The 12297-nt window shown below is 45.8% G+C and overlaps 1 protein-coding gene across 1 annotated transcript in view; it reads left to right on the forward strand.

Moving 5' to 3' along the window:
* The window catches only part of TMEFF2 (transmembrane protein with EGF like and two follistatin like domains 2), a 253882-nt gene that overhangs the window by 200016 nt on the left and 41569 nt on the right, over positions 1–12297 (forward strand). Inside the window, exon 7 of the mRNA XM_053360539.1 lies at positions 4225–4284. Coding sequence (XP_053216514.1) covers positions 4225–4284 — 60 coding nt within the window. The remainder of the gene's footprint in view (positions 1–4224; positions 4285–12297) is intronic.

The raw sequence follows: 12297 nt of genomic DNA on the forward strand, positions 1-12297 counted from the left end.
AGCATGACTAAACCGCTTCTGGCGAACCAAAGCAGTGCACGGAAATGCCGTTTACCTTCCCAACGGAGCGGTACCTATTTATCTACTTGCACTTTGATGTGCTTTCGAACTGCTAGGTTGGCAGGAGCAGGGACTGAGCAACGGGAGCTCACCCCGTCGTGGGGATTCAAACCACCGACCTTCTGATCCGCAAGCCCTAGGCTCTGTGGTTTAACCCACAGTGCCACCCGCATCCCCCTGAAGAGTTACGCAAGGATAATATAGAGATGGAGGAGGAGGAGGAGGAGAAAAGTGACAGCCAAGGTCAGCCCCAGGACTGGTTGTAAATAGCCAGGTCAAAGTCTCTTTGACACCCTCCCATCAGATGTCAAGGAAATAAGCAGCTATCTTATTTTTAAAAGACATCTGAAGGCAGCCCTGTTTAGGGAAGTTTTTTATATTTAATGCTGTATTGTTTTTAACACTCGATTGGGAGCCGCCCAGAGTGGCTGGGGCTGGGAAACTCAGCCAGATGGGCAGGGTATAAATAAATAAATTATTATTATTATTATTATTATTAGTTGCAACCATCCTGGTCATTTCAACCAAAAGTGGTTGTAAATAAGAAGGCAGGCCTGTGGGGGCAGGCTGAGGTTGGAGGGGCAGTACCCTCAGTCACTCCCCCACCACAGAGCACAGAGATACTGTACATTTCCATGTATACGACTAAGTTTTTTTCTTTAAAAATCGTGCTAAAATGTGTCTTATACATGGGTAGTGCATAGGGTAGGCGTTTGATTGGTTGCTGGCGCTGCTGTCAGTGGCTAATGTGCATGTTATTGGTTGCTGTGTCAATGGGTGGTGTTGATTGGCTGACGCTCCGGCATTTGGGCGGGTGATTGGCAGCTTCTGCCGGCGATGGGACTTATACACGGGGGCGTCTTATAGACGGAAAAGTACGGTAGGTTACTCTGAGCACAGGATCTGGATTTTCTCAGTTTGTAGCTTGCATGGAGCATAAAATGAACACCTCTCCGCTCCTGGAAGCAAAAGAGCAGCTCCCTCATTTTTCAACCTGAGGCGTTCCAAGTTTCAGTTGAGCTTACTAGGGGGAAAGCCCTGTCGAACTCATTGGCCCTTACTAGGCATGCAGTCATCTTCTGTACATGCTGCCTATACTGGAATCAACAGGCCCGCTGGGTTTCTGTTTCGTTTCATTCATAATCCCAGAGGCAGATGGTCCATTCTTGGAAGTGTGACAACTTGCCAGATGCCCTCTTAATTTAAGAAAACGTCCACTTGGGGTTTGGGCAAGGGCTTCGTTTTTGATATTATTATTATTTTTAAAAAGTGCTTTTTTTATCCCAGTGATTTCTTCCACTGTATCAAAACTGGGTTGATTTTGTTCTGCCATTTGTAAAAAAGTTAAATTCTGTTCAGTTCTGAAAAAAGAAATGAATGCAGGCACTAGGAGAGGCAGCAGGAAAAGTCACAAAACAGGCCTTTTAACTATTTTCTAAAACTATTTTCTTCCCCCCCCCCCTCTAACTTCTCCACTGAAGCTGAAGGTCATTACAGACACATAGACCCAGCCATATCTTCTACACCTACATATTAAAATGCTTAATTTTTTTGTTATCCCTTTGTTAAACAATCAGACAGATATCTGTGACCATGGAGACTACTCTTCAAGTGAATGGGAAAGCCCCTTCCTTTACAGTGAATAGGAGTATTTTCTTTGAGAAACCAGCAATACATATGTTTTTGAGCCAACCCAACCATTCAGCAAGGCATGCGGTACAGACCTCATGCCGTGGCATTATGCGCTGAATGAGCATCTGTGGTAAAAATCCCCATGTACATGACAGCTTCGCACATTCAGGGCGTGTTTAACCTTGAACCACCTCAGCTAATTTATCTGAGGTGGTGCAGTCTTGTCAGGACTATACCAGTAGCTTTGCTGAAGCATTTGAACTGGATTTTCAAGGAAGTGTGGGGATGTTAAGGATAGTAGGAAAGGATATATTGGATAAGTATTATCCTTCCTTCACTCACTCTAGTGAAGTGATGTAGCAGAGCAAATTCCCCTCAATATAACTGGAAGCTAGTTTGCATATTCGTTTGAATCTCTTAAGGTAAAGGTAAAGGGACCCATGACCATTAGGTCCAGTCGTGGCCGACTCTGGGGTTGCGGCGCTCATCTCGCTTATTGGCCGAGGGAGCCGGCGTACAGCTTCCGGGTCATGTGGCCAGCATTACTAAGCCGCTTCTGGCGAACCAGAGGAGCACACGGAAATGCTGTTTACCTTCCCGCTGGAGCGGTACCTATTTATCTACTTGCACTTTGACGTGCTTTCGAACTGCTAGGTTGGCAGGAGCAGGGACCAAGCAACGGGAGCTCACCCCGTCACAATGATTCGAACCGCCGACCTTCTGATCGGCAAGTCCTAGGCTCTGTGGTTTAACCCACAGCGCCACCTGCATCCCTTGAATCTCTTAGTTTAGATTATTTCATGGCATCCCTCTTAAAAGAATAAAGACACGACGGTCTTTCTGAGTAAAGTAGCAAAAAGTTTAGTCACATTTCAGTTCACAATACGATCCCTGAAAGGCAGGCTTTACTTGGTAGTTACACAAAGAAACAGTGAGTTCATCTCATAGGGAGACTGAACTCGTGTGCTGCTGGCTGAGAGCCAGCGGACAGCAAAATTACATTAAAACAACAAAATGGCTGCAGGAGAGCAGCATGGCAGCAAGAGAACAGCAAGACAATGGAAAGACAAAACAGAATGAGAAAATGGCTGCATGACTCGGTTCTTTTAAGGAGTCAGCCACACCCATCTCCCAGGTCACATGCAGGGGGAGGAAGCTCCAGACCAATGGAACAGGAAGTTACACTGACTGGACATCCCCCTGCCTGTGCCCACTCTAGGGAAACAAGGAATGTGTAAATATGGTGTCTCCCCTTCGCATTAACACCCCGGCACAGTTGGCTGGATATTTACAGTTTTTATTACATATGTACAAGAAACAGCTACAGTTCTGGATTATGTGTCCGAACCCATTGCGTCAGATTTGGGGAGTGGCTTCCTTCGATTCCCCAGCCAACAAAGGAGGCGGGGAAATCACGCGAGACGTCTTTGACCCTTACGTTTCATTTCCCTCCTTGTCTGTGCTGATTTGAAAGCTCCCTCCCTTCCAGAGTCTGAGCTCCCTTCCTGGGCCTCTGGGCAGTGGAAGGGCTCTGCAACATCCCTGAGCCCTTCCTCCTCGTGGCTAATCTCCGCCCGCTCTTCCGCTTCCTCTGTCCCTGGGTGGTGGAAGGGCTACACAGCATCCCCAATCGCCTGCTCCGCCTCTTCTGTCACTTCCTCCTCCGAATTCTCCCCGACAGAATGTTACATTTGACTGCACCAATGGATTACATCCCACAGGAAGCGGGCAAGAAGGGCATATGAACTGTTCCTATGTTTGTTGGGATATTCTGTTCCACCTTAAGGAACAGGCATGATTGTTGTGTGTCACATGTCTGTTTACACTCCAGCACAGGATGCTGGGAACTTCCGTTTGTGTATAGCTTTTGCCGCTTTGCTTTGGACACAAAGGAGATCAGACATGTTTCCTTTGTCCTGATGTACGCTGAATAAACTGCTTGTAAATATGCTCACACAGCCTCTCCTGCCACTCCTGTTTGTGCAGCGTTTACTCTGCTGAGTAGCGTGCCCTAGCTTCTGAAGCTCAGGTCGCAGGTTCATGCTGCACCAAGGACTGGAGTTCGCCCGGCACACCGGCCAGTGGGCTGAAGCCAGCTGGGGGCCTGCGAATTGCCCCCGTTTCCTGTTGCTTGCCAACAATGTTAACATTCACTGGTAGAGTAAGGTTAGCTTGTGGGAGCTCTGGGTTGTATCCAAGGAAGTCCAAGGAATTCATGCGAGGACTTCCATTTCCACCATGGAACTTCCACTCCATCTCCTCTCTGTTCGTGTGTGTGACCCATATCCCCCTAATCTGCTCCAGAGGCTTGTGGGGGGAACCCCCAACTGTTTGTTTTTCTGGGGGGGGTGGAGGTTCAGGGAAGAGAGGGAGGAGGCATTCTGTTCCACAAGCAGAAGTCCTTACGAGAACAGGCCAACTTTGTTGGGTACGGCCTGGTGCCGTGATTTAAAACTACAAGACAACACTTTAGCAGAGCAGGAGATACCCGAGCAGAACGTAGCAAAACAGAACACATGTTTTGTCTTTCAGATAACACAACCACCACTACAAAGTCAGAAGATGGACATTACGCAAGAACAGATTATGCAGGTAAGTGTTAACCCTATGCTACCCTAGGAAGAAAGAGTTTGTCAGGGAACTGCCATCGGAGAAACAGGAGGTGAAAGGGCTCACAGAGGCTGAGAGAGACTTATCCGCTGAGGAGGGGACCAGCAGGGGGAGAGGAAGAGCTCCAAGGGAAAGTGAGTCGGAGGGAGGGCTCAGAGACACTTCCAGCGAAAATAGCGGGGAGGTTTCAGGACCTCCCATAGGGACACCCACTCCTCGCCGGAAACTGTCACGCCGAGAGTCCAGAAGACGCGTTTCCGTTAAGGAACTTTTATGCTGGAAGAAGTTCCGTAAACGCCCACTGTCCGATTCTACGAGCGACTGATGGAGCCATGCTTAAGGAGCTCCGTCACAGACAGAGGTTTGTGGACTTAGCCAAACTCTGAGGGACTAGGACTTTATGCACAAGCAGCTCATCATCCCATCACAGAGTTTATTTTATTTTATTTGGTGAAGGGACACATTTCCTTTGGCTATATTTGTGAAATTGAAACCATAGGTGGTTGCATCTTTAGTTCACTATCTATATCTCTACATCTCTATATCTATTTTCTTGGTGATGAAGGGTTATCTTAAGGGGGATTCCAAGCTTCAGTCAAGGAATTGGTCTCTGATTATATGCATTTGTACACACTTTCCCCTCATATAGTGGTACATTGGGTTACATACACTTCAAGTTACATACGCTTCAGGTTACAGACTCCGCTAACCCAGAAATATTACCTCAGGTTAAGAACTTTGCTTCAAGATGAGAACAGAAATCGTGCTCTGGCGGCGCGGCAGCAGCAGGAGGCCCCATTAGCTAAAGTGGTGCTTCAGGTTAAGAACAGTTTCAGGTTAAGAACGGACCTCCGGAACGAATTAAGTACGTAACCAGAGGTACCACTGTATATGCAATTTTGCATACATTATTAGGTTGGAGAACTTCATTGCAAAATTCAGAGCAGTGCAACTATCAGTCCACATATTGTTTCACAAAGTGGAATTTAGGAAGATTTCCCTTCAAGTGAATACAAACTGAATCATATTTCTCTGTGTGTGTCCTTATGCTGCCCACAGACCTCTTTGGCTCTTCCTAACTGAGTAACTATCGCTGAGAGAGCTCAGAAATGTCTCAGTGGCTTTTAAACCTGGACCTTACACAATACTGACCAGCTTTGAACTTGTTTATTTGGTAATGGCGATGCGTGATGGCTGATATGTCACTGAGATGGAGTGTATTCTCCATTCGCAAATATGCTGGAAAAATTATGTGATATTCCATCGGTGAATAATAGCCTTAGTTCATTCGAATTGTGAGTTATCTCAGGTTTCAGGTTAAAAGTTGCCTTCCGTCACGTTCCCCAAAATACATGCACTTATTGAGTTTGCAATGCTTAAATTAATTCCATGCAATTTAAGTGCCACAATTAATCAGTTAAAAGCCAGAATAATCAAAGATTAAAAAATCATTAATCAGTTGACAGCGCTGCTTTTAAATCTGACACCTCCTTTCATCTTAACAAGGAAACTCCCCCAAACATCGCTGCCATTTTTCTTACCGCCTGCCTCGTATACATTTGTGTTAATCAAGGCAGCATCCACAGTGCTTCAAGTTCATTCAATAAAAAAGAAAAGAAGAGACCAGCATGTCATGAAGTTGAAACCAATAATTTCTTATAGCTCTTTTCTGGCTGTTTGAGTTTTCAGACCGAGCAGAAATACGCATTACAATATTTGCCTTTGGATGCAAAGTTAATGAGATATTTTAGAACAGATTGTGGTGTGGTTTGTGGGGTGTGTTTTTTTAAAAAATGATAAATGGCTTTAATTTGTCTAGAAACTCCAGTAAAATATAGCCCCAGTTCAAGCTTAATATAGCATTTTTTGAAATATTACATATAATATGTAAATGTTATTTAAGGTCTTATCGACTGTTGTCTTTTCGGGCGGAGAGCTGTGTCTTCATTTCATTTCAGATCTGCTGTACCAGAAGGACTAATTTGCAAGGAGTCTTAAGTGCTTGTGCAAATTGTCACAGCTTGACTTTAGCGCTGAGAATAGGAATACTTGGAGTGTTATCATTTAAAAACATGGCAAGGGATGTATAATTGCTTCCGCTTGTGGTTTCCTTTGTGTTGGGGAAATGGAGTTTTGTGAAGGCAAGACCCCGTTAGCTTCAGAGGAGATGTTGAAGCCAAACACTTGGCTTCTGCCGTTGGCGTGCCAGACAATGGAAAGATGAAGTGCGTCTTATTTTTTTGGCATGTGCCGAGGTTCACTTATTAAGATTTTGCTGGCCCCGTGAGACAGCAAGGCGTTCGCCATCTATCTGTGATGTGCGATGCTAATAACAATAGGCTATGTTTGTGCATGTACAACGCACATTTTTTAAAAAAACTGCCTCATTGTTTCAAAAGGACCTTTGTGCTGGATATTTATAAAAGCATAATTATGGCTTCATCTTGTCAAGACGCAGAGTTCAGAAATAATTGGACTGATCCAGTAAGTGGGGCTCAAGAGTGGAAATATCAGTACTAATGGTTACAGAGCAATCAAAATCCCAGGCACCAGGGAACTGGGGAACAGCGTGAGGAATCCATTGCTGCCTTTCACAACCTGGTAGCTCACAGCAAATGGGAATAATACCATCCCCTCATTAGTTGCTGAAACAGCTCTAGGAGACCCTCAGATTGGCCTCCGTTCATAGGAGCCCACTCCTAAGGGCCAAGGGGTCTTTGCCCCCCATAAAATATTTGAGGGGCCAGGGCCCCCGCAAAGTTGTTAGACATGGCCATTTGAATGGTGTGTGTGCACCACGTCATGTGATTGACTATGTGGTGCAAGTGGGGCTTACCTACCCCCCCATATTTTAGCACCCTACCCCCTTGAATCAGACCCCCTCAGGGGATCCATGGGGCTTTGTATCCTTTGCACCCAATGTGTTGTTGGCGGTTTCTTACTGCTAGCAGAGATAATCCTAAGGAGAAGGGTAGGATTGCACATGTTGCATTCTCAAATACTTAGAGCTTATTGGATTCTGCTCTTAGGCTGCAATCCTAACTATGTCTACTCAGGAGCAAGTCCCACTTCCCAGACAGAAGACCTCACTCTTGATGGTGTGCCATCATTTCATCCATGGTGATTGCATTCTTCTGAACCTGCATCTTGAAATCCAGAATGTGGCCTCCAGCTTCCTGTACAGCTTTTACAGAATAACCTTCACTGGGAAACTTAAGAATCTGTGTTAAAAACAGCCAAATGCTTTGCAAATTATTAATTAGGTAACAATAATACCAAGGTTCATGAGAAGTTCACACCTCGGTTTTAGAAACATTTACAAAACCCTGGGCTCCTTACCGTTCGTAGCTTTCGTCTTATCTGCTACGCTGCTTTGATTGTATTTAGAGATTATTTTATGGACGCTGCCTCTGCACTTTAGCTCAGTGGATTTTAATGCCTCTCATATTGCTGATTACTATACAAGGAAACAACATTTTCTCTTTGATATCATCCCTGAAATGATGTCTTCCGATTCCTCGCTCGGGATCTATAAAAGAGGTCCTTGGTGTGTTTGTTTTGCTGGGAACACTTTGGAGATTTGTCCATCTTATTTCAGATTTTGAGTTATATTTACTGGGGGGGGGGAATCACATAGGAATACTTTCTGCTCTAAGAAATATAGGCCATGTCATTGATCAGTATCCGTTTTTGACAGAGCATGATCTCAAAATGCACTGTGTCAGTCTCATCAAGCTCCTTGTGTGTTTTAGGGGGGCATTCAGCCCTGATTCAGGTCCCAAAAGGGAAACCCCCATAGTCAGAAATTAGGCAAGCTCCCAAGGAAATAAAGGTGTTTTGCTACTGTGGACCTAACTCTTTCCATTGCAGATCAGCAAATGCGCATCCCTGGTCCATCCCTGGCCCTGGAGATACCACCTGCTCCCCTAGTTGCTCACTGAGGCATGGGGAGGAACCTGTGCTGGCAGGATCGACCATTCAGGAAAACTGAGGTTATCTCCCTCTAGATCTGGGATGGGGAATCTGGGGCCCATCAGCTCCAGACAGCATGCCCAATGGCCAGGAATGATGGGAGTTGTAGTCTGACAGTATCAAAAGCACCTGTCAGGGACCGTGCTGAGGAGGGCTGCACTGAGGAAGAATGGTGGGAGCCAACCCCTGATCCTGATCCTGAATCTTCCCAGGAGCAGGAGGACAATATAGATTTGGAACAGTGGTTTGCAGAGGGACGTAGTTCAGAAGGCAGAAGCTGGGAAGTACTGGATGGGGAACAGCTAGAAGCAGCAGCACTGAGAGAGAGAGAGAGTTAACAGATTCCCTGTCTTTGGACAGCATTTCTCCTCTCAGTCCAAGGTCAAGAAGAGCTGAGAAAGTGGCAGAACAGAAAGCACAGAGGGTACAAACTCAGATTACAATATGTTGAGTGTTGTAGATTAATAGGGTCGGAAGGGGGTGTAAGCCTTAATTGGGAGCACCGCCATTTCTAGGAGATGGGTTCTTTGTTCTCTCGCTGTGATCTTTAAAGTTTCTAACTGGTAAGAAGACTCCTTTTCCTTTGTTCTGCTTATCTACTGCTGGGGGGGAGCGATCCCTTGAAGCCTGACAGCACCACGGGTAAGAATAAGAATAAGAATAAGAATTTATTATTTATACCCCACCCATCTGGCTGGGTTTCCCCAGCCACTCTGGGCGGCTTCCAACAAAATATTAAAAATACAATAAAGCACCAAACATTAAAAACTTCCCTAAACAGGGCTGCCTTCAGATGTCTTCTAAAAGTCAGTTAGTTGTTTATTTCCTTGACATCTGATGGGAGGGTGTTCCACAGGGCGGGTGCCACTACCAAGAAGGCCCTCTGCCTGGTTCCCTGTAGATTCACTTCTCACAGTGAGGGAACCGCCAGAAGGCCCTCAGCGCTGGACCTCAGTGCCTGAGGTGAACGATGGGGTTGGAGACACTTCTTCAGGTATACTTCAGGTTTCCCATCCATGATTTAGAAAGTTTTGAGGGTAGAGGAGTTCCATTTGAATACTTGTTGTAAATGAAGGCTTTGCACTTATCTAGCTCACAGAGGTATCCTAGGTTGCTCCATCTGGGTGGGAATTTCCTCCCCAATTGAACAAATGTATGAGAATCTTGATCCAAGGCCTTCTTGCTGTCAGCGGTGTTCCTTTGTCATGTTTAGTAATAAACAACAAAAATCTGAAAAGGAAGCCTGTCCTAGATTGTAATTTGTAACATTTAAAAGCAGGTCACATTCTGAGTTTAAACTACCTGACAGTGTCCCTTCAAATTAAGGAGTTTTTTAAAAAAAACTAAAAATTACTATGTGTCAAACCTTTTTGCTAAGATACTGAAAAATGATAACAGCCTGTAACTTTGCTTTAGGATAAAAAGTAAATCTGGCACACTCTCTTCTCTTTATGATATTAGTGGGTGGGGAATTTCACATAACATATATCTTCCAAAGCACAAGAGAAGACACTGAGATGCAGCTCATTCAGGAATCTAAAAAGCAGGGGCACCAACATCACACACACACTGAGGGGACCTGGTGTCATGTGACGTGTCCCACTCCCACCCAGGACGCCAGCACTCTCCCATCAGCAGTGGGAGATGGGGGCACAGAGGGTAATCTTCACCTCCCATGCTTCCTGCCCCCACCCGGTGGACAAGTGCTCGCCTGGCAGTGGTGGGGGATTGCGGCCCCCTCAGTATTGGGGGGCTCAGCCCCCTGCCCACAAATATTGAGGGGGACGAAGTCCCTTCTGCCCCCTGTAGATAGCGCCTCTGCTGAAAAGGAATCATCAACATCATTGCCCACTTCAGACAATTGTCCTAGTGTGCAGAGTCTATACATGCCGCCATGTGGTCACTGTTCTGAGATTTGTCCTCACAAAATGTGTTGTGCATACCTAGGGGTTGGACAGGTTTCCCCACCACCACCAAAAAAAGGCACAGGTCCACGCAGGTGCAAAAATCATGCCTCTCCACTTTGGGTCAAAGTGGCCCCAGACCATTCCTCAGCTGCTGTGGATGGCCAGGCACATCTCCTTGCCAAGGGTGCAAGGAATGGTGGTGTCACTGATACAACTCCTTAACAAGGGCACAAAGGAGCCTAGGTATGCCTCTGAGTGGCACATAGATCACTATGTGTGTACATCCCATACATTCGTGATAATTTTATACAATGCTATTGTGCATAGTGCTCAAGACTCATTGCATATCGGGGGACTATGGGAACCATAGAGCATATTCCTTTTAATTAAGTATCCAGGCTGATATTGAGAGACGTTTTGTAACACCACATTTTTTATTTTTAGCCAGTATCCATGTCAGGGGATAGACAGAGGAGGAATTGTGAGAACCACCACCCCCTTGTCCTGAACCTTCCCAAGGGCAGGAGGACAGTATTGATTTAGAACAGTGGTTTGCAGAGGGGCATAGTCCAGAGGGGGAAAGCTGGGAAATACTCTGTGAGGAACAGCTAGAAGAGGAAACACCAAGAGAGACAGCTAGCCGATTCAGTGTCCTTGGACAGCATTCCTGACCCCCCTTCGCCTCAGACTAGACGGGCTTTGAGAGTGATAGAGCAGAGAGCACAGTGGCAACAAGTTCAGATTACCCAGCGTAGGAGTGGCGTAGATTAATGGGGATGGAGGGGGTGAACCTTTACTGGGAGCAACCGCCATTTCTAGAGAGATATGCATTCCTTTGTCTCTCACTGTGATTATTAAATAAACTAACTGGTAAGAACACTCCTTTCGTTTGATCTGCTTATTTACTGCCACCGGGGGAGGGACCCGATCCCCCAAAGCCTGACAATCCAGTGACTCTGCGTGCCCAAGGTGGTTTTGGCCTTTTATTTCTTGAACTACAGTTTTGCCACATAGAAAACCACATTGGAAACTGGTGAGACTTCCAAGGACAGCTTATGATATTGAATCTGTCCTTCAAAGGGGTGAAGTGGTTGCTTTTTTTTAACTCACTTGGTCTTCTGAAGTCTTAGGAAGTACCTAGAGTAGAATACGACAAAAATTTGGCCACCCAATTAAGCTGAGTTTTGGAAGATTGTTGCTGTTTAGTCGTTTAGTCGTGTCCGACTCTTCGTGACCCCATGGACCAAAGCACGCCAGGCACTTCTGTCTTCCACTGCCTCCCGCAGTTTAGTCAAACTCGTGCTGGTAGCTTCGAGAACACTGTCCAACCATCTCGTCCTCTGTCGTCCCCTTCTCCTTGTGCCCTCCATCTTTCCCAGCATCAGTGTCTTCTCCAGGGAGTCTTCTCTTCTCATGAGGTGGCCAAAGTACTGGAGCCTCAGCTTCACAATCTGTCCTTCCAGTGAGCACTCAGGGCTGATTTCCTTCAGAATGGATAGGTTTGATCTTTTTGTAGTCCATGGGACTCTCAAGAGTCTCCTCCAGCACCATAATTCAAAAGCATCAATTCTTCGGTGATCAGCCTTCTTTATGGTCCATTTGGAAGATTAAGGACAGGCAAAAGATAGTACTTGCAGAGTTCACTTCCAGCAAGATGGAGTGATGTCCAGCAACTTGAGTGGTCTTAAAGGAGAATTAGAGAGATTTGTAGAGCTAAGGTATGTTGTGCCTCCACTGTCAGAGACAGAAGACCAGTTTCTGGGAGTCGCCAGCCGGGGGAAGGCTGTTGTGCTCAGATCTTGATCCAGCAGGGCTCTTCTTCTTAGGTAGCTCTTTAGATCATCAAATGAGCACAGTGTTATTTGGCTGATCAACCTGCTCCAATGGAACAGCTTACATTTTGCTGACTTCTTAGACGGTTCCTGTCCGGCCCCATGTTTTAATTTCCTTTTTAATGAATTGAGGCCATGTTTTACATGAGTTGTCTTATGCCTCATTTTCACTAATGAAAGATCTCAACTATATGGTGAATGAACATTGACATGAAAGCTGTTTGGTTTGTCCACAAGCGCATAGCTTGAAAATGCACTATGTCTTATAATTTGCTCTGAAGGAA

This window comes from Podarcis raffonei, chromosome 1 (genome assembly GCF_027172205.1).
Source record: "Podarcis raffonei isolate rPodRaf1 chromosome 1, rPodRaf1.pri, whole genome shotgun sequence".
NCBI lineage: Eukaryota > Metazoa > Chordata > Lepidosauria > Squamata > Lacertidae > Podarcis > Podarcis raffonei.